Below are 22,772 nucleotides of genomic sequence, written 5' to 3'. Positions count from 1 at the left end.
GGGCTTTTTTTTTTGTTGTTGTTGTTTGGCTGCCAAGCATTTAATAATATGATGGAAAAGTGACAGTAGTAAAGATTAAACTTTGAAATGTTATGCATACATTTTTTTCAAGGCCACAGTTGTTAAATATTAACTGGCATACAATTTATAATGTAAAATAATATATATATATAAAATAATATATATAGAAGATTATAAAATCTTCTATTACTAAATGGCACTGCCATTCACTTGCTAGATGAACATAGTAAAGTTATTTCATCTTTCCTCACTAAACAACATAGTTATTGAGCATATATCATGTCAGAGGGAGCATTATAGCATAGCAGATTGTGTCTATAGAGTTATAAAAACTTTTGTTCAATTCTTGCCTCTTTCAAAAATTTACTGTGTGACCCTAAGCAAGTTATTTTATCCCTCTCAATGCCCCAGGAAATACTTTAAAAGTAGAAATTGTTGATTTTTTTGTTGATTTGGGATTCCCAATACCATGGTAATGATAAGTACATTAAGTATATAAGTAAGAGCACAGATAAGACATTCTCCTGGATATGTGAATTCAATACTGTTTAGTAAAGTTCCCCAAATAATACTCTTATATTGGATGCAAAAAGACTTGGAAGAAAAAAGAACTATTAATATGATTGTAAGGAATGATTTGATTTTTTTGGTATTATATCATTACAATAGAATGGACCCTACAAACTAGAATTGAGAGTCTTGGAGTCTTGCCTTTATTGGTACCAAAACCAATTGGGATGATTACTGTTGTCTTATCTGTTATTGCCTTCTTTCCCCTTTTTTTGCCTAGTTCTAGGACTTAATGGCAATTTACCATCTTCAGACAGTTTGACCTTATTGTCACCACCTGGAGATGCTACATCTACTTAAATGGATGGAACTATGAAAATCAACATTTTAATTTTGGATCGGGAAGGACATGCCTAAGTGAGATGTAGAATTGTCTTTTTAAAAGAAAATTATGAAAGAAGCCATGAATATCTTGCCCTGACTTCAGACTGGTGTTGAAGACAGAAATCATTTTATGGCTTCTGGCTTAAATGAAGAATAACTAATATTTATGAGTTGTGTTTGCTTAGAAAACCAGAAAGTGCTGTTTAATGAAATAACTTTAATTTCTGTCTAAATCTTTGGTTCCCTCATCCTATAATTTATATTTATGAGTAGCTGAAGTTGTTTAGCTTCAAATATTTAATGTTTTCAACCTAAATAACTTGGCTAAAATACTAATGTGATTGATAGGCTTTTGATCTCATTTCCTATCAGAGCATTTTTGTCTCTACACCATCTACTGTGGAAGAGACACTCCTAAGGGTCTCAGAAATTTCATCCAGTAGAGGGCATCAGGAAGGTAGTCAGCAAACAAAGGTAACAGTATAGGAGTGGTACAGGAAATTGTACACCAGTCCAAATGAGTTTTAAGGCTTCTGGACTTCAGAAGCTTTGTGTATTTGGTGTCAGATCATTTCAAGAGTGGCAGCCAAGATGGTATTGGGGTAAGGGGGAACTGGATGTTCAATTTTCCAGAGATTTCCTGTGTTTATTATTATAAGACGGTGATTTATTAAAACTGTCTTACTTCTTCAAGCAGACCAAGATTTCCTCTGAGCTACTGAGGCTAAGATGTATGTATTTTATAGCAAGGGGCTATGAAAGAGACAGGGTGAGAGAGTGCCCCAGTTTAGGTACTTCTCTTTGTTGTTTGGAGGATTTTTCACCCGGAATTATCAGGAAAAGATACAGCTTTATTGCTGATTGTTAAAATCCCATAACTAATTAGAGAGACTGTCTCTTAAACTGACTTTTGAGTTATAGGGCCTGAAGCTATTTTGTTTATGCTTGACCAACATCATCTGTGGGGAAGTAATTATATGCTCTTTCCCCCCTCACTTGCCTTCCGACACATGAGACAAAACATCATATCTCTCTCTCTGATTTGAAAATGTAGGAGCAATGGACAAATTACTCCTTTTGGACAGTTCCTTAAGTTCTTAATAAGAAAAATAACAACAGAACAAAGAAATTTATTCATCTCAAAGTGCTGTTATTTGGAAAAATGAGAGTTCCACAAATTAGTTATAAACTAAACTGGCAATCTTGATTTTGAACCCCAAATTATTAAACACCTGATATATAAGCTCTTAGAAAAGGAAGACAAAATGGCATGGTAAAAAACAGTATGTGTTTAGAGGCACATAACCTGGCTTTGAATTTTGGCCAAGACATTTTTAATCTATGTGATACCTTTGCTAAGTCACTTAACCATTTCTCTGAGTTTCAATTTTGTTCTCTCTAAAATAAAGAATTTGGACTAAATGATTTTGAAGGTTGCTTTGAGCTCCGCATTTGTGAATATGTAGTGGACATCAGAAGCAATTATGGCCATGGATTATTTTAATTTAACTAATTAATTTTTTATAAGATTATTAAAATAAAGTATTTTTTTAATAGGCCACTATACTGTTGGATCAAGGAAAGATTGGAGGTGTGATATCTGTTGCTTTAGCAGTAAGTGACAGATCTAGTGTATTTTTTTCTTTTTTTTTTAACCCTTACCTTCCATCTTGGAATCAATACTGCGTATTGGTTCCAAGGCAGAAGAATGGTAAGGGCTAGGCAATGGGGGTTAAGTGACTTGCCCAGAGTCACATAGCTGGGAAGTGTCTGAGCTCAGATTTGAACCTAGGACCTCCTGTCTCTAGGCCTGGCTCTCAGTCCACTGAGCCACCCAACTGTCCCCTCTAGTGTGTTTTTGATAGAAGGAAAGTGACTTGGATTTGAAGTCAGATGATGTGGCTTCAATCCAAGCTCTGCCATTTAATATTTAGGAATTTGGCAAATAACCCATTCTGGGTCTTAAGTTCTTCTTTAAAATAAAGTGATTAGACTAGATAGCCTCTTTGGTAACTTCTAGCTAAAATCTGATTCTATGCATGTAAACTGGAAAAAAAAGTTTAGTTGGATGAAGCTGAAGTTGTTAGCAGAATTGTATTCTGTATCAAAGGACTCTGAGTCTTGGGTTTAATCTATGGAGAAAGATGACTCCAGTTACTTACCTACCAGGAATGTTTTTTTCTCTGTTCTTTTCAAAATTTTTCTCATCACTTGTGTAAAAATATAGAAAATCTGCCTATACATTTTTATGTTTGACAAAATGCTGGAAGAAATAGCTTATTTATTAGTAGACAGAATCAGAATCTACAAATAACTCATTAATAGTTACAAACTTCAAAATATAAGATTAAACAACAATTATCAAAACAAAAGATATTGATTAAATAAATAAATAAAATACAAATTACAAATAAAATCATTCAATGGTATATACTAGACAAGGGAGAATTAGAAAGGACAAAAATCAATAATCTCCAGAAACACAGGGGATTCTTTTTTTTAATATGATTATTAGAAAAACAGAAGTGGGCTGAAATAAATTAGGTGTTTATCACCATATTATATACTAGATACTATTCAAAATTCAAAATGAATATTGGATTATTAAATGGATATTGAATCTAAAAAAGATATGCAAAAATGAATACTGAATAGCATACCATAAAAGAATTAGAAGTATAGCATAAGCTTATCACAGTTATGAGTAGGCAATGGATTCTTAACCAAACAAGACAGAAGGAACAACAATAACATTTTTGAAAATAGATCATTTTGATTATAAGAAATTGAAAAGCCTTTACACAAATTAAATCAATGTTTCTAGGATAAGAAGAGAAATTATCAAGTGGGGAATATATTTATATGAGATATCTTGGTAAGGATTTAGTATGATATATAGGGACAATTAAGATAAAGATACATGTCACAAAGTAATCCTTAATAGATAGATGTTAAAGGGTATGAAAAACCAGGAAAACAAAAAAAACCCATTATCAAAAATGAATTTCAAACTGTTAATAATTGTATAAAATGTCCCAAAGCATTAATAATAAGAGAAATAAAAATCAAAATAACCTGGAAGCTTACCTTGTACTCAGAAAACTGGCAAAGACAAAAAATGTGTGAAAAGATAGACACATGAATAAATTGTTAGAGAAACTGTAAATTAGTATGACAGATCTGGAAAACAATTTGAGACTATGCAAATAGAGTAGCTTAAATGTGCAAAACTGTAGAGATTCTACTGTTCTGCCATACACTACTTTGGGTAACATCTAACCAAATTGTAGTTCATGAATGTAATGAGAATTTATTGTGTTGTAAGAAACATTGAATAAAGTACTGGGAAGTATAGAAACATGAAAATATGCATAATACAATGAAAAGAACCAAGAATGCATTGTTTAAAATGATTACAATAATATAAACAGAAAGAGCAACTACAAAATAATAAAAAATAAATGTTGCAAAATTACAAAGAAATAGTATGGAACCAGAAAAGTGACATGACAAGATACTTCCATTCCTTTGTAGCAGGGAGGTCCATTGGAGTAGAAAACTGATTATAATGTTAAGATTTTGTTTCATTGCATTTATACATTTTGCTGAATATTTTTTCTTTTTGTCTTTTTATAAATTATTTGTTATAAGGGAACTTATAGCCTAAATCTCCTCCCCAGTATTTTTTTCCTTTTCTGGATGGATAAGGGAAAGTTTTTGGGGAGGAGATTTAGGCTGTTTAAAAAAGAAAGTCAGTCAATAAACATTCATTTTAAAATGAAAATCTATAAGAAGGCCTCTAGCAAGTTGGGTAGACCCTCAATATTGGATCCATGAAAGAATGTATTCAAATATCACACAGACTGAGAAGTTTGAATTAGTTGCAGTTTGAACTAATGAATAGGGCATCCATATTAGCAAAATTATAGATGCAGTAAAAACGTTTCAAGTACTTCTATTTAAAAATAATATTTTTGGTATTTAAATAATTATGTTCATCACTTAATTTAAAATAAAAATATAAAAATAACTACCATGAAAGGCTGTTAATCTGCATCATATCTTTCAAATGTGTTAGGATATATTAAAAATTTTGCAAAGAATAAAGTTCTATAGTCATTGCCATTTTTATACCCTAGGTGAAATATAATAGATACATATAAATTCCTATGATTTGTTTTAAAAAATTGAATTCATAAGTGTAATGCAGATGTTTAGACTAATAATAATTCATACAAAAAATAAGGAATTTTAGTGGATGTGAGCTACAATATGAGTATATAGAATGACATAGTAATGAAAATAGGTAATTTATACTGGGACTATATTTAGAGAATAAGGCAAAATATAGCTTCACTATGCTCTTCATTGCTGAGAGAGAGAGAGAGAGAGAGAGAGAGAGAGAGAGAGAGACAGAGAGAGACAGAGAGACAGAGAGACAGAGAGAGACAGAGAGAGACAGAGAGACAGAGAGAGACAGAGAGAGACAGAGACTCAGGGGTCTGGTCTGAACCAAGCAGGGCTTCAGAGGCTCCAGCAAAAGGGGGCACAGAGGTTCATTAAACAAGGCTTCTATCCACAAGGCCTCCTAAGACAATGGGTTTCTGTGGAGGCTAGTGCTTCCAGAAAAGCCAAGGAAGGGGATTCAGCCTTTTTCACTCACCTATGTGTCAGTCCAAAGGGAAACCATCGGACACAATTGATCTTAGGCTCTCTTCTCAATATTGTAAGTTATTAGACGTTTCAAAGGACTAATCTCACACTGTAGCTCTTATCTGAAAGGGGTTTTATTCTTAATTTAGGGGAATTAAGGGAAAGGGAAGTTAAGGTCTCCCTAGTCTCCTATGGGGTTCAATATAGGGAAGTAAAGTTATTTTGTCTATGAGGGGATATTGCTGATAGACCAAAAAGGTTCTTCAGAGCTAAGCTCCAACCTTTTCAATATTAAGTCAGTGAGTAGCCAGGAATTCAGAGCAAGTCTATCTCTCAGCCTCCTTTCCTCCTAGTCAGCAGGAAGAAAAGTCCTCAGTTCAGCTACTGGTTTTCCCACTTGCCTTCTCATCAGATTCTATTGGAATCTTTCTTCCTTCCAGTTGATTGACAGTTCCTTCAAAATTCCATTTCTTGCATTTGCTTGCTAATATCTGTTTGGTGTAGTCATCTCTTTTTCACACTACCTCTCAATAAAGATTAAATAGATACTATTACTTGATAAGTTTATTAGAAAAGGATATCTGAAGGCAGAGTCAAGATGGCAGAGTAGAAGAAGCACTAGTGATTAGCATTCTTACTATTCCCCTCCAAACAAATTTAAAATAGCACCTCATTTCAAATTCTGGACTGGCAGAGCTAAGAAAAAGTCAGAGTGAGACAGGCTTCTAGCCACAAGGCCTCCTCCAAGACAAGGGACCTCTGAAGAGGATAGTGCCTCCAGAAAAACCAAGGAAAGGGAATCGGCCTTTTTCACTCACCTATGTGTCAGTCCAAAGGGAAGCCATCTGAGATCTTAAGTTTAAGGTCCTTCAAGGCCAAGTTCAAAGGGGAAGAACCCCCTCACAGGAAGTTACCACCGTATTTAAAGACCATTCTTTGCATCACTTCCTGTGCCTTTAGTCCACTTTTATGTGGTCCAATGGTGGCTTTAACTTTGCTTTGGACTACCAGGGAAGCAGTCAGCTGTTTTTGATTTGTCACTTACTAGGGAAGGGGTAAAATTTAGGGTTGGACTTAATATATATTTTAGTTGGTCACCAGGGATTGGAAATACTCAAGTCAGAATGGAATTTTATAGTGGTTTATTTACAATAGAAGGATGAGATTAAGAAATGAGGGAGAGAGGAAAAGGGAAAAATAGCTGCTCCAGCCTGGTCTGAACCAGGCAGGCTTTCTGAGATCTCAGCAAAGGGATAGGCCTCTCTAGAGACTGGTCTCCAGAAAAGCCAAGGAAAGGGAGTCCCAAGAGATGGGCCTCTCCAGAGGCTGGTGCCTCCAGAAAAGCCAAGGAAAGGGGAGTCAGCCTTCTCACTCACCACACGGCTGTCTAAGGGAAGCAGTCTGAAGTCTCACTCTCAAGCTCCTCCAAGGTCGATTTTCACAGCCAAGACCTTCTGACAGGAAGTGATTCGAAATATAAAGGCAGTTCTTTTTTTTTTAGGATTCTTTTTTTCTTTCTTTTTTTTTAAACATTATTTTATTTGGTCGTTTTCATACATTATTCACTGGAAACAAAGATCGTTTTCTTTTCCTCCCCTCCCCTTCCCCCCCCCCCCACCTTTCCCTCTCCCATAGCCGACGCATGATTCCACTGGTTATCACATGTGTTCTTGACTCGAACCCATTTCCCTGTTGTTGGAATTTGCATTATAGTGTTCATTTAGAGTCTCTCCTCAGTCTTATCTCCTCCAACCCTGTAGTCAAGCAGTTGCTTTTCATCAATGTTTTTACTCCCACAGTTTATCCTCTGCTTGTGGGTAGTATTTTTTTTTAGATCCCTGCAGATTGTTCAGGGAAATTGCATTGATACTAATGGAGAAGTCCATCACCTTCGATTGTACCACAATGTATCAGTCTCTGTGTATAATGTTTTCCTGGTTCTGCTCCTTTCGCTCTGCATCACTTCCTGGAGGTTGTTCCAGTTCCCATGGAATTCCTCCACTTTATTATTCCTTTTAGCACAATAGTATTCCATCACCAACATATACCACAGTTTGTTCAGCCATTCCCCAATTGATGGGCATCCCCTCATTTTCCAATTTTTGGCCACCACAAAGAGTGCAGCTATGAATATTCTTGTACAAGTCTTTTTGTCCATTATCTCTTTGGGGTACAAGCCCAGCAGTGCTATGGCTGGATCAAAGGGTAGACATTCTTTTATCGCCCTTTGGACATAGTTCCAAATTGCCTTCCAGAATGGTTGGATCAATTCACAACTCCACCAGCAAGGAATTAATGTCCCCACTTTGCCACATCCCCTCCAGCATTCATTACTTTGCATAGCTGTCATGTTAGCCAATCTGCTAGGTGTGAGGTGATACCTCAGAGTTGTTTTGATTTGCATCTCTCTGATTATAAGAGATGTAGAGCACTTTTTCATGTGCTGATTAATAGTTTTGATTTCTTTGGCTGAGAATTGCCTGTTCATGTCCCTTGCCCATTTGTCAATTGGAGAATGGCTTGATTTTTTGTACAATTGATTTAGTTCTTTATAAATTTGAGTAATTAAACCTTTGTCAGAGGTTTTTATGAAGATTGTTTCCCAATTTGTTGCTTCCCTTCTGATTTTGGTTACATTGGTTTTGTTTGTACAAAAACTTTTTAATTTGATGTAATCCAGATTATTTATTTTGCATTTTGTAACTCTTTCTAATTCTTGCTTGGTTTTGAGGTATTTTCCCTTCCCAAAGGTCTGACATGTATACTATTCTGTGTTCGCCTAATTTTCTTATAGTTTCCTTCTTTATGTTCAAGTCATTCATCCATTTTGAATTTATCTTGGTTTAGGGTGTGAGGTTTTGATCTAAGCCTAATCTTTCCCACACTGTCCTCCAATTTTCCCAGCAGTTTTTATGAAATAGTGGATTTTTGTCCCAAAAGCTGGGATCTTTGGGTTTGTCATATACTGTCTTGCTGAAGTTGCTTGCCCCCAGTCTATTCCACTGATCCTCCTTTCTGTCTCTTAGCCAGTACCAAATTGTTTTGATGACTGCTGCTTTGTAATATAGTCTGAGATCTGGGACTGCAAGACCCCCTTCCTTTGTATTTTTTTCATTATTTCCCTGGATATCCTTGATCTTTTGTTCTTCCAAATGAACTTTGTTATGGTTTTTTCTAAATCAGTAAAAAAAATTTTTGGAAGTTCCATGGGTATGGCACTAAATAGATAGATGAGTTTGGGTAGGATGGTCATTTTTATTATATTGGCTTGTCCTACCCATGAGCAGTTAATGTTCTTCCAATTGTTCAAGTCTAGTTTTAGTTGTGTGGAAAGTGTTTTGTAGTTGTGTTCATATAGATCCTGTGTTTGTAAGGCAGTTCTTTATATCACTTCCTGTGTCTTACATGTACCAATGGAGGCTAAAACTTGGCTTCGGACAGCCCAGGGACTCAGTTAGTTATTTATGATTTGTCACTTACTAGCACATGCAGGTCATAGACCTTCCTCCCCTACACTTAAGTGGGGGTGTATACATTCCTGGTTGCTAAAATTCTAAAGACTTAGCAGGGTGGAGTAAATCTGAAATTCACACTAGCACATGTGGGTTAAGGATCTCCACCCCCTTCCCCCATTTAAGAATCAAGTGTGGGTTTATACATTTCTGCTGGTTAAAATCTAAAGAATAAATAGGTGAGAGTTAATCCCATCTTCACAGATACAGAGGTATAGACTGTCCTGGAGTGCTCTTGGATACAATGTCAGTGGTGGTTCTTAGCAGCAATTTCAGGAACTCTCAAATCAGAAACAGTAAACAGATTGAAGTAACTGTTCAGAAAGACATTATTGGGGAATCCTGTGCTATCACTGAAGCTAGAACCAAATGCTATTTGATAACTCCAGAGCCTATACGTACTTCCAGATGACAATTTAAGAACCAAAAGAAGTCCTGAGAAATGATATTGCTTTTTGTCACAAGAGATCAGAGGCATTGCAGAGAAGCATGGCAATTTTGAAAATATGATTAGGAAAGAGTTAATGAGAGAAATAAAAAAGTAACAACAAAAAAGAGTAAATTATCCCCAAATTGCTCCACTATCTAAACTATGAGGGGCAAGTAGTGAAGATCTCATAATCTTTGTATGCCCGGTAGCATATAGAATTGTACTTGGTGTATCCTTTAAGTGTTCTGTAGATATCTGTTGGTTTGGTTTTATTTGTTGTGATTTTTAATTCTATGTATTAGAGGTCATGATAAAATAAAATATTAGAAGTTAAAAAATAAAATTTCTTACTTTCCTCATTTATATCTGAATCCTGAGTACCTCTAGACATGAGAAAGTGATGTACAATGGAAAATATACAGTAAATAATTCATTATCATTCCCTTCTCTTAGCAATTTCTCTCTAATGTAAGATTTGGCTCTGATTTAAAGCACAAATATAAAAAGTGTGAAAATCTTTCTCCTTTCAGAAAAAAAAGGCTAACTTATTCAGAACATTTCTTATTAGCTTATGAGCTTCTTGAGAGACAGTACTGTTTTTTACCTCTTATTTTTTCCAAGTGCTTTAGCATAGCACTTGACACATAATATTTAATAAATGTTGATTTATTGATTGATGGATGGATAAATTGCAAATGAAAACATGTATATTAAATGAAATTAGAACTCAACTCTGTATAAATTTTTTTGGTTTCCACTGTGTTCTTAAAATAACAACTGTATTTTACATTAATACAATCTATATCACTTTTTTTAAGCTACTTGCTCAGCTGGACTCTCAGTTACAGTTTAAGGTGGATGACTACTCTTTTCAAAGTTTTAGGGTAAGCCTTAGGGACTGTGGCTTCTAAAACAGGATTTTGGGAATTGTAATATAAAGTATTGATATTCTTTTTTTTTTTAATTCTTACCTTCTGTCTTGAAATCAATACTGTTTATTGTTTCCAAGGCAGGAGAGTGGTAAGGGCTAGGCAATGAGGGTCAAGTGACTTGCCCAGGGTCACACAGCTAGGAAGTATCAGATTTGAACCTAGGAACTCCCATCTCTAGGCCTGGCTCTCAATTCACTGAGCTACCCAGCTGTCCCAGTATTGATATTCTTAATGTCAAATGTTAGTAATCTTCATGCAGAAAGAATAAGGATCAGGAGAAGAGACCTCTAGATTCCCAGTTCTTGAAGTTCTCTTGGATATAGCAAGAATACATGGTCTTTGTAATGTATAAAATAATCCATAGGTTATTGTTCTGGATCCTTTTAGCATGTGGTGTAAGTGGAGAAATAAGTCTTCTGTAGGATTCCTTTAAGCTGATTATTTAGCTACTACTTTGTCTAGCCACATTTTGGAAGAGTCAGACTGCTTCTCCTTTGGGCCAGAAGGCTTCTCTGTTGGCCTGAATCTCTCTGTTGTTGATATTCATGGTGCTGACCATGGAGAAGACCTCAACTAGTACTCTGCAGTTTTTTTAATGTTTGAACAGGGTTCTCGTCCAACTCAAGGCTGCCACTTGGTCACCTCTCGTTTCCTATGGCAATTGCTAGGATAAATGAAGTTTAGTAAATGTTTATTGAAGACTGGCTGGGTCATCAATTCTTCTGTCTTTCAATAGCCAATTAGAAGACTTTTCATTTAAATAGTATGAGCCTCTTAATTACTTATGGCCAAAAACAAACTTCTAAAGTTTCACGAAATGGATTGGAATCAGGGAGAGAATTTCTGAATATGTTCTATATGTTACGTTAGCAAGGACAAATCTAAACAGGGTCTAGAACTCTAATTATAGGCTGTTTTATATTAGCTATATCTTATTTTATTAGAATTTTAAAATTACAGTTGAAATTGTGTTTACCCAATAATTAATTTTATGTTTTTTAATAGTGTAAGTCGAGAAAATCTTTTTTACTTTTAAAAACCTTAAATCTGTTAAAAAATCTTGCTGATGTTATAACTATTTTCAGAACTTAGATAACCAGTTCATTTCAATTAAAATTGCTACACAATTGTTTAAAATAATTATCCAAAGACCAAAAGTTTACTGCCCTGACATTTTTATTATTATGATCACAATAAAATTCTATTTTCCTAGTAATATTTGCTTTGATATATAAAGCATAGATTGCTTGTTCAGCATGACTTTCAAATCTCACTTCCAAAAAAATCACCAAAAAACTTAACACTGTAAAACTAAAAATATTATTTTCAATCTAATTTTCTTCTCTTCAGCTTTACAGAGACCTTTGACTCCTTGCTTCACTTGTTATGTGTTCAACTGAATCAACTTGAAATTCCTACATTCCCAAACTAGGTGGGTGGGATGAGGACATTAATAATCTTCTTTCTTCAGTCTAAGTCTTTTATTTATCCCAGGAGATTCTTCTTAAGTCTTAACTAACAGGTTTTAAAATTAAAAACACATAAGATATTAAACTAAACATGAAAAAGATCAATATGTTTGTATAATATTTATATATTGATTTGTCTATTCTGTGTGGTCTAGATAAACTTTTGGAGCATTTGCCTTTTTCTGTGTTCAGTATATGCATAACTTTTATGGATCTTTTCAGATTTTCTTAGATGTTAAGCAAGAAGCAAAAGAAATGGATAAATTACATGAAAACATTATAGGCAATATTTATTTTTTTAAGTTTTATTAAATTAGATAATTTAGAATAACTTATCATGGTTACAAGACTCATGTTCCTTTCCTTCTCTCCCTCCTGCCCCCTCCCATATCTGATGCACAATTCCACTGGGTTTAACATGTACCATCGATCAAAACATATCACTAGGGTGATATTTTAGAGTCTATTTTCCCAGTCATAGCCCCACCGACCCATGTGATCAAGCAGTTGTTTTTCTTCTGTGTTTCTTTTCCCACAGTTCTTTCTCTGGATGTGGATAATATTCTTTCTCATATGTCCCTCCAAAATTGTTCTGGATCATTGCACTGCTGCTAGTAGAGTAGATGATTACATTTGATTTTACCACAGTGTGTCAGTCTCTGTGTATAATATTCTCCTGGTTCTGCTCCTTTCACTCTGCATCAGTTCCTGAAGGTCGTTCCAGTTCACATGGAATTCCTCCAGTTTATTATTCCTTTTAGCACAATAGTATTCCATCACCAACATATACCACAATTTGTTCAGCCATTTCCCAATTGAAGGGCATCCCCTAATTTTCCAATTTTTTGCCACCACAAACTGCACAGCTATGAATATTCTTGTACAAGTCTTTTTCCTTATTATCTCTTTGGGGTACAAATCCAGCAGTGCTATGGCTGGATCAAAGGGCAGACAGCCTTTTATCGCCCTTTGGGCATAGTTCCAAATTGCCCTCCAGAATGGTTGGGTCAATTCGCAACTCTACCAGCAATGCATTAATGTCCCAACTTTGCCACATCCCCTCCAGCATTCATTACTTTCCTTTTCATCTTAGCCAATCTGCTAGGTGTGAGGTGATACCTCAGAGTTTCTCTGATTATAAGAGATTTAGAACATTTTTTATTTACTTATTAATGGTTTTGACTTCTTTATCTGAAAATTTATAGGCAGGATTTATATTAACTTATTAAAGTTGTGATTAAGGATGGGTGAATGTTTGAAATTAATGCAAGTAGGAAGGCATAAATAAATTTGGACCTTCTATCACAAATCATAGAAGTGCAATAAAATTGCATAAAGCTTGTTGCTAGTTTTGATAATCATAAATATGGTATAATGTTGAATGCCAGCATCCCTCAATTAAAGGAGACCACACAATAAAGTTTCACCAAACTAACTTTGTTAATTTTCTGCTAAAACTTCATTTCTACACATTTATGGTTCTGTCATCATAGTTTTAGGTTCAAGATTCATTCCCCTACAAACATGACATTCAAGGATTTAAGGATTGAAAGAACAATGTGGAAAAGAGACATCTGTGAAAATTTACTTAAGGGACAAATCTTGCATAGGGTAACTTGGAAAATATATTTGATGTGTATTTTACTTAATTAATAAAATATGACCTTTTAAGTAGATTTTATAATCATTCTTGTATCCTATTGGTAATTAAATCATATTTGAAAGACTCATATGAAAGAGGGATTAGATTTTTTTTTGATCCAAAGCATAGAAATATGAGAAATGTATCAAAGTTTAAAGGATGGAGAATTGGCTTAATATAAGATGGAATTAATTGTCTACCAATTGGAACTGTGTAACAGTGAAATGAGCTGCTTTTTCAGGTAATGAGATCCCCTTTAAAAAGTAATATTTCAATAGGGATAAATTGATGTTTTATTAAGGGTATTGTAGTGTCTAGCCCTAAAGCTAGAATCTTGTGATATTAGTGTATTAGATGGTATTTGGAGTAGAGGATCTCCAAGTTTCTTCCTTATTATAATAATTTTGGACTCTCCTAAAGAGAAACTAACTGTAAAATAAGAATGAAAAATTATAAAGACATTATCATGTGACACCCAAACATTAAATCAAACCTATTCAAGGCAAAATGACATTTATTAAGTACTGTGTTATTAGTCCAAGTTTGAACTAAACTTGATGAGATAAAAAGGTAAATTAAAATCTATCAGTCTATCTCTCTGTCTTTCTCCTGACCACAAGCTCATCTCCTTGTAATATTAGAAGAAAAAATATTTAGATTAAATAATGGAGAATAATACAAGGTAGTACAGAAACAGGTACAATATGTGGATGCCAGACCACTGAACATTTCCAAATCTATGGAAATTTTGTGTACTCAGATATAATGAAACACTGTGGGCTTTGATGGACTGATAAATTTAAACATAGGAAGATAAGTAAGTTAATTCCTAGTAAGTCACCTTACTAGCCTATTCATAATGTGGTACAAATATTATGACTGAGGCACTTGATTTTAGTGAAAATGGCTGACATGACTAAATCAGCCCTATTGTTGTTTCTATCTGGAGACTAAGCATGGATGTAGTCACTGCCAGTCCCAGACTTAGACCATCAAAAGTTTGTTGGAATACAGTAATATTCTCTGTATACTTTATGCACAGTAAGTAAAGTCAACAGCATTGCAATGAAGATGGCACTGTAATTTTAAGATGATGGCTAAACATGTTATGGACCAAATTATGTGAAATTTTTTTATGATCCCCAAAGAAAACTCTACATAAAAGTTAAAAACTGGTAAATCAAAACAGATGTAGAGAAGCTATGCTAAAATGTCAAAACACAGTTCTGTCGGGTCATAGTTTCATTATTGTTTAAATAATGGTTAAACTTAAGGCATTAAAATAACATCAAGGATGAAGCATAACGTAAACCCACAAGAGCAAGGAATTGTAAAACCAGGATTTTATGTCCTTAATTGAAACCTGCTTTATTTAGGCATTGTAATAAAATTATATCCTATCAGGACATTCTAAGACTCTTGAAATTGCTTGCTTTTATTGCCTACATTAAGTCTGAACATAATTATGTATTGCATCTGTTATAATACAGCTATTTTAGAAAAAAAAAACAATGAATGTGGTTGGATCCTAGGATACAATCTCATAGTTAGCATAGTTATTATAATTCTATTAGGGTATCTTTAGTGGCTATCAGAGTTCAGCCTTTATGATGTGGTAATTTGGTTGCTATCAACTCTGCTTATTTTCTAATCCCACTGAAATACCACTTCATAATTTGCCTTCTGGATGCCTTTATTGTTTTCCGGGAGAGACAACTCTACTTGTTTAGTTCATCAAGTTCTTCATGAAGACATAATAAATAAGAGTTTGACTGAGTAGTGTGTAGAGTGATTTTTTCCTTTATTGATATCTGAGCCTCAATCCTTGCATTTGGATTTGTGTTTCCCCTTTGGCCTTTATGTCATTTACGGAATTACTGCCAGTACTTCATTCAGACTCAAAGATGAGTGAATGGTTTGTGAGGTTCTATGAAATATTTTCCTATTCTACTTTTCACATACATCTAATTATTTTAAACATCAATAAATTCTTTGTGAAAACTGTTTTTGAATTAGGAAAAAGTAAAAATGGATAGCTATCTACAATTAATTGGAATATTAGAACATAGGTATATAATAATCTTATCTATTTTTATTTATCTTTTTCCTGAAAACATGATCGACATTTTGAAATAGATTTAATTCTGTATTTTCAGAAAGAAAACAGTGGTTAATACTACCATTCTACTACTGGTATTATTTATAGTGTTATTCCTTTGTTATTTCAACAGCTCATAAAATTATTCAGCAAACATTTATTAAATATTGTCCTTGGGAAAGACATTTCATTAGGTGTTGAGAGTACAAATATGAAAAATAACATCATTGATGATCAAATAGCAAATTTAGCACTTTTCCCAAATGTCTTTGGGTTTTTAATTTCACCCTCATAGAAGATATATGTGTCAAACAGAGTATAACTAAATCCCTCAGGTGGGGAATGATTGGGAAAATTTTTAGCGAATAAGGGAAAACTGATACTTAGAATGCTTGCTCAGTGCCATTCCCTCACTACTCTCCATTTACTCATGGCAGAAGCACAAACAAATTGATAAGCTTGGGCATGACTAGCACCAGGACAGGAACAATTGTATGAAAGTGAGTTTACTTGAAAAATCTTTCCCCCTCCACAAACACACTTACACTCTCCACAGCCATATACACATTCCATTCTGTTCCATCTTGTACAAATGGTAGATATTGATTCTGCCCAGCTACTTACCTGAAAGGAGAGACCAGAAGATGAATTGAAAACATGCTGCCATTTGCCTATGGCCTCATCCTAGGGTAGGGACTTATCAGAGCTTCAGTTTCACCTGTCCCTTGCTATTCCCCCATCCTAAGATGTACATTCTGATTATGTGCAACCCTATGAAGGAAAGGAGGAAGGAAGGAAAAATGAGGCAGAATGCTATGATTATTAGTTATGCCAAGCCTGAGAAAATGGTAAATCTATGTCATCTGATATCAGTTCTGTCCCACCAAAAGTTATTTAGAGTAACTGGGCAGCCAGTTTAATAGAGCCTGTATCTTGTAGTATAAAAAAAGCTTAGGCAATCATATAGCACAAGCTTACAAATTGGTCTGTTCATCAGCAAAGAAGAATGGACCCAGATAATGAGTTTAGGAATACGAGGAAAAAGCTGGAAGCATCAAACTTATGAAGGGATAAGTGCTTCAATAAATACCCAGTCACACAAGCAGATACCTCATCAGAAATGATTCTAACAGCTGAAGGAAGAGTAATTTAAATATCAAAAGAATAAAAAATTCTCTTAAATATTATGAAATGTAACATTTATTAAGCATCTACTGTGTGCCAAAATTATGTTAAACAGTAGTGAAGCAAAGAAAAGCAAAAGATAATCCTTTCTCTCAGTGAGCTCACAGGCTGATGGAAGAGACAACCTGAAAGCATTTATTTTCAAACAAGCTAAATGCAAGATAAATATTCAATAAGGGAAATAACCAGGAATTAAGGGGGACTATTAGCATCAGATGACAGACAGAATTTTGGGAATATTCAGAGAATGAAGTAATTGCAAGAAGTTTGAGGATGCCTCAAATAAGAAATGAAGTCCCTAAAAGAAAAAAAAATTGGAATGTATATGAATCAGAATTTAGAGTATTCAACCTAGAATTAACCATAAGACAGTTTGTTTAAAGAACTAAAATGCATATTTCCAGAAAAGGAAAACAATACTGGAGGATAATTTAACAAAGATTCAGCAAGTAACAATATTAAAATAACATCAATTTTGTATTCAAACTAAAAATAAATGGTGTAGATAGGTGGTATAGTGGATTGAGTGTAAAATATAGAAACAGGAGGCTAATCTTCCTGAGTTCAAATCTGATTTCAAAAAGTTAGTAGGTGTGTGACTGTCAGCTGGTTATTTAAACTGTGTTTGCCTCAGTTTCTTATCTGTAAAATGAACTGGAGAAGGAAATGGCAAACCATTCCATTATCATTGCCAAGAAAACCCCAAATAGGATCATAAAGAGTTAGACATGACTAAAAACAACAGGATGCCCAGATCTAACTTAACAATCAAAATTGTCCCAGAGAACATAATATTTAATAATGAAAATAATATTTAAACAATATACCTAATTCAGGAAATAATACAAGGAAGCTGTCTGGAACTTATAAATAAATGCAACAAATACTATTGAAGTGCATCAGTACTTTGCTACATGGAGAAAATATTCACTATTCAAATTTAACATTGTATACAGTGTAAATTGAACAATTTCCAGATCAACAACAAACATTATAAGTGACTAGGAGAGTAACTTACAAATATAAAGCAATGAATGCACAGATCCAAGACAATTCCCAAGAGCCTCATGATAAAAAAAAAATAGGGTTCCTACTACCATAGAAGAAATATATGGAATCTAAATGCAGATTAAAGCATACCATTTTTTACTTTATTTTCTTCAAGATTTTTTCTTGTATTTATAACATCTCCTTTCACACCATGTTGAACATGGAAATATGTATTGCATGATAGCACACATATCTAAATTACATTATCTGCCTTGTAGGGGAGAGGAGAGAGGGAGGAAGAGAACAAGAATTGCAGAATATCAGAAAACAATTGTTGAAAATTGCATCTATATGTATAATCTAAAAAAAGAAGGTATAATAAAAACTAAAAAAATTAAATTAATGTGAATAAATATTATTCCAGTTATAAAATGTCATAAAAGTTTATATAAAAGCATATTACAGAAAAGCAATTCATTCTAGCTATAAGCCTTTATGTTATAATTGGAAAATCTTAAGCCAAATAAATAATAAGAAATGGACTTTCAATAAAAAGAGGGATTTTGTATACTGCTATAAGAAAAATATTGGACAAAAATGTTCATCTATATACAAGGAAGATAATAGTGTAACTGAACTCTTTAAGATTCAGAACAAATTTAAAATACTATCTTCACTTGTCATTGTATCTTTCAAGAATCTACAGCTGAAATATTGTTTTAAATACTAGAATAGTCAGCAACATCATTATAATGAATATACATAGTACACATACATATATACATTATATAACTGTGCATGTTTATATGTAAAATGCATAAATACACACATGTATATGTGTATATTTCTCATTTCCTAGCTCTTTCTCTGTTCTTGACACTGTCACCTGGTTATTTCTAACTGTATTTCCTTAAGCATCTCAAATTCATTATAGCAAACTAAACTAATTCTCTTTCACTTAAACCAACTGTCTTTTGAACTAAATGTTTCTGTTGGTGATCCATGTTCCTTTAGATTCCCACATTTGGCAATTTTGTAATTGTCTTTGGTTTTTCATTCTCCTTTATTTCACATATTCAAATGATTTCGAGGTCTTGTCATCCCCCCTGCCCCACTAGAGAACATTTTTATATCTTTTACTTTCTTTCTAATCACATAGCCAACACTCTATTTGTCGTGAACACATTACTTCACATCATTATCATCTTTTGGTTGGATTATTGCAAAAGCGTTTTACTTAGTCTCTCTTCCTTAAGCCAATAGATTCCTACATTAGCTCAGTTCTCTCTTTAATCCATATCACAAACCACTCTGAAAATGATTTCCTCAATGTATATTTGTCATTCTTTTCTCTCTTTCATAATTTGTAGATTTGAAAAATAATTTCCTCTTTAAACCTAATTTTGTTATATTATCTAAGTATGTGTCTAAGTCACGTACTTTTGGGGGGATTTTTCTGGTGTGCAGTGAATTTCCATTTGGTTATCTCTGTGATTAAAATGTAATTCTGTATCGTAAAAAGAGTTAATTTTGTTTCCTTCCTTCCTTCTTTCCTTAAAATTTTGTGGTTAGAGCATTGGAACAAGAAGTTTTTGGTCCAAGTCTTGCCTTTGACATTTTCTGACTATATGACCTTGTCCATCACTGCCACAGGACTTAAAAATGCTTTGATAACTCCTGGATCATTGAAATTATTGGCATGAATAATAAAAATTGAAATCATAGGTGGTGAATAATTGGTAGTACAATTGGATATTGTGTTTTTACGTCAGTTTATAAAATAATAGAGAAAAGCTAGATATTATGATTGTCAAGAACTAGTACTGGGCCTCAGTTCTTCTTCAAGTCCTTTTGCAATTCCAAATATAAGGTCCCAGTTCGATGTCTGTTAAGGTCCTTTATCTTCCTAAATATTTACCAATATGATCCTGTACAACATTCTATACCTGTGCACCTGATTCAAAGTAATCTAGAGGACTTATGTTTTACTGTTGTTATTATGTGTATAAAGTATTCAATGCCATTTTTAATGAGTTCTTATCCAGTGTTATGAAACTCATATAGAAATAGATTCCTGAGAACTACATATTGACTTGAAAAACACAAATTGGCATGACCTACATTGTACTGTATTTTAATTTATTTTATTAAACATTTTGCAATTATATTATAATCTGATTCTGGCCACTGTGATTTTGATACCTCTCCTATAAATTATAGTTTGTTGTACAAGTTTTTAGATATTACAGATATTTGGTTTTCATTGTTTATTTACAATAATAATAATAAAAATTATAATTTAAAGTAAATATAAAATCATAGTTGATAACAAAAATAAATCCTATTCTTTATTATATGTTGAAGATGGCAGATCAAACAGAAGTAATGAAAGGCATCTATCAGTACCCTGGTGTTCGATATCCTGTGCTCACTCCTAATCTTCAGGGTTTTCATCATGCTGTAAGTAATATTAATTTCTTTGTGGGCTAAATAACATAACTTCCCCTTTTATCAAGCAAATTCCCTAAGGCCATATGATACTTATATCCCAAATGTATATCTCAGGAAAACTGAGCTAACTTGCTGTTTAGGCAGTAACACCTCATTTATCAGGCTTGTGAAGGAATGAAGTATGCCACAGAAATACCTTTTCCAGATAAATGAAGGTTATACCTTCAAGTGTCAAGGCTTTTACTTTAACTTCCCTTCTGTAATAGAAATTGCCCCAAAATGTATTGCATATTTTTCTGTTGTTTTTTTTTTTCAAATATATGATAAAGACTCTGACTAGACATGAAATTTTATTAGTTTAAGGAACTCCCAATTAGGTAAAGAGGTCCAACAATTCTTTGCAGCTTAATTAATTTTAGAGACTTGCCTAGAACTCTGGGAGCCTAAGCGATATGTTCAAGATCACAAAGCAAATATGTGGCAGAGGAAGTACTTGAAGAAAGTTCTTCTGACTCTGCACCAAACTCTTCTCTCCATACTACATCTCCTAAACATGAAATATGGAACATCATTTAACCTATTTTTCATGCCCCTCAAACACAGAATTTCAGAATTTAATAGCTAAAATGGATCTCAGTAACCATTAGTGCAATTTAGACCACTCTAAAAAATATTCTTCCTTCAAGAGATTTCAATATTAGAACCATAAGCACATTATAATATACACTAGAACAATTAGTTCTAGAGTTAGAAGATATCTCAAGGTTTCATTGAATCCAATTCCCTAATTTTTTTTCACAATAGGAAATTAAAGCAGAAATATATGGCTTGTCCAAAGTCACTCAGGCTATTAGTATCAAAACCAATATTTGCTCTGAGGTTCTCTGATTCTAGATATCTTGCATTTTCCTCTACCATAAAGGATCAAGCAAATAAGTGGCAAAGTGTGTAGGGTGCCAGGTCTACAGTGTAGCAAGGGAAGGTATAAGTACAATAGTCAGGAAGATTCATCTTCCTCAGTTCCTTCCTTCCTTTCTTCCTTCCTTCATTCCTTCCAATCTGGGTTCAGACACTTACTAACTATGTGAGTTCTGTTTGCCTCAATTCCTCATCTGTAAAATGAAATAGAGAAGGAAATGGCAAACCATGGTAGTATTTTTGTCAAAAAATAAAACAAACAAGAACAGATGGAGATACGAGGATTTAGACATGACTGAAACAAACACATAGTACTGTACTTCTGTGTCAACTGTGTTTAACTTTTCTATTCCTTCCCCTTACCCATTCCTTTCCCATTAGCCTTCTCTTCTTTCTAAGCCACAGAGACTGGGAATCAAGATAATCAATGGTATTAAGAATTATATCCTAAAACAGAGTTAATACAGTTGTGAATAGGGCCCAAAGATGATTTGAGAGTGGTTATTTTAGGCATACATAGTTTCTTGCTCCTCAGACATCTTCAAATTGCAGGTGTCTTCTAGAGGGTTGAATTTAATGTAGAAAAATGAGCTGTCACTTTTGGTATTCATGTATTTTGTCTCTTTAATTAATTATTAACACTTTTTTATTTTCTGTGTTATTGCTTGATAAAGTTAATGGTCACAACTTGGAGAAACATAAGAAAATAATATACATGTACGTTTTTAAAGCCTGACTGTGTAGAATGTAGTTGTAACATGAGTTAGCGGAGGCAGAGTGGGTGAGAAATCAATTCAGCTATTTAAGCATTGAAGACACTTCTACATTTGCAGTGAAAAATATATGAGAACATGTCATTTTAATTAACATTTTATTAAATAAATATTTACTTATTAGTATATTATTAATATAAATTATTGTAGACAAGAGGATGGGAAATAGGGAGATGATCAAACACATAAAGCTGAGTTGGAATCTTTAAATAAACATTTAGGCTTGAGGCAAGGCAGTAGAGGACCTAGTAGACAGACATGGTGATAACTGATGAGAGAAGATGAATTTTAGCTTAGTAATTTAGGATAAATTAAAGGATCAGATCAGGAGGCAAACAAAGGGACTGATATAGAAGTAGAGATATGAGATAAAATAAAATAAAAAAAAGAAAAGTTTTTTCTTTAGCAATGAAAAGAAGACTGTCTTGGAGAACTCATAAAAGGAAAAGTTGTTAAGAGATAGCTGTTACTTGAGTGTAGGAAGAGAGAAGACTCTAATGGCTTTTACTATTCCAGTTTTGGACAATTTGATTAAAAAATAGTTTTTGTTACAAACAAAAATTTTAAGTAAAACACTGTGTTTTCCCTATTTCAATTGTGATATTTCTGAGGCAAAATATTGCTTAGAAGAAACAGATATGAATTAAAACTTTTAAAGTGTCTTTGTAGCATCAAATTATATAATTATTGCCATTCATAAAATTGTCATAAGTCAGAGTGATAGATTAAAAATGCTAGATGTTAGAAAATGATCACATACCAAATATTTAGGCAAAATAAATCTTTATTTTTATTTCTTCCTTC

At 33.5% G+C, this 22,772-nt stretch overlaps 1 protein-coding gene across 1 annotated transcript in view; it reads left to right on the top strand.

Annotated features, from left to right (window-relative positions):
* The window catches only part of HMGCLL1 (3-hydroxymethyl-3-methylglutaryl-CoA lyase like 1), a 170,022-nt gene that overhangs the window by 22,463 nt on the left and 124,787 nt on the right, over positions 1 to 22,772 (top strand). The window contains exon 3 of the mRNA XM_056818434.1: positions 20,191 to 20,286. Coding sequence (XP_056674412.1) covers positions 20,191 to 20,286 — 96 coding nt within the window. The remainder of the gene's footprint in view (positions 1 to 20,190; positions 20,287 to 22,772) is intronic.

Source organism: Monodelphis domestica, chromosome 2, assembly GCF_027887165.1.
Source record: "Monodelphis domestica isolate mMonDom1 chromosome 2, mMonDom1.pri, whole genome shotgun sequence".
Taxonomy (NCBI): Eukaryota; Metazoa; Chordata; class Mammalia; order Didelphimorphia; family Didelphidae; genus Monodelphis; species Monodelphis domestica.
Note: the sequence above shows the minus strand (reverse complement) of the source record. Positions and strands in the feature narration are given on the sequence as shown.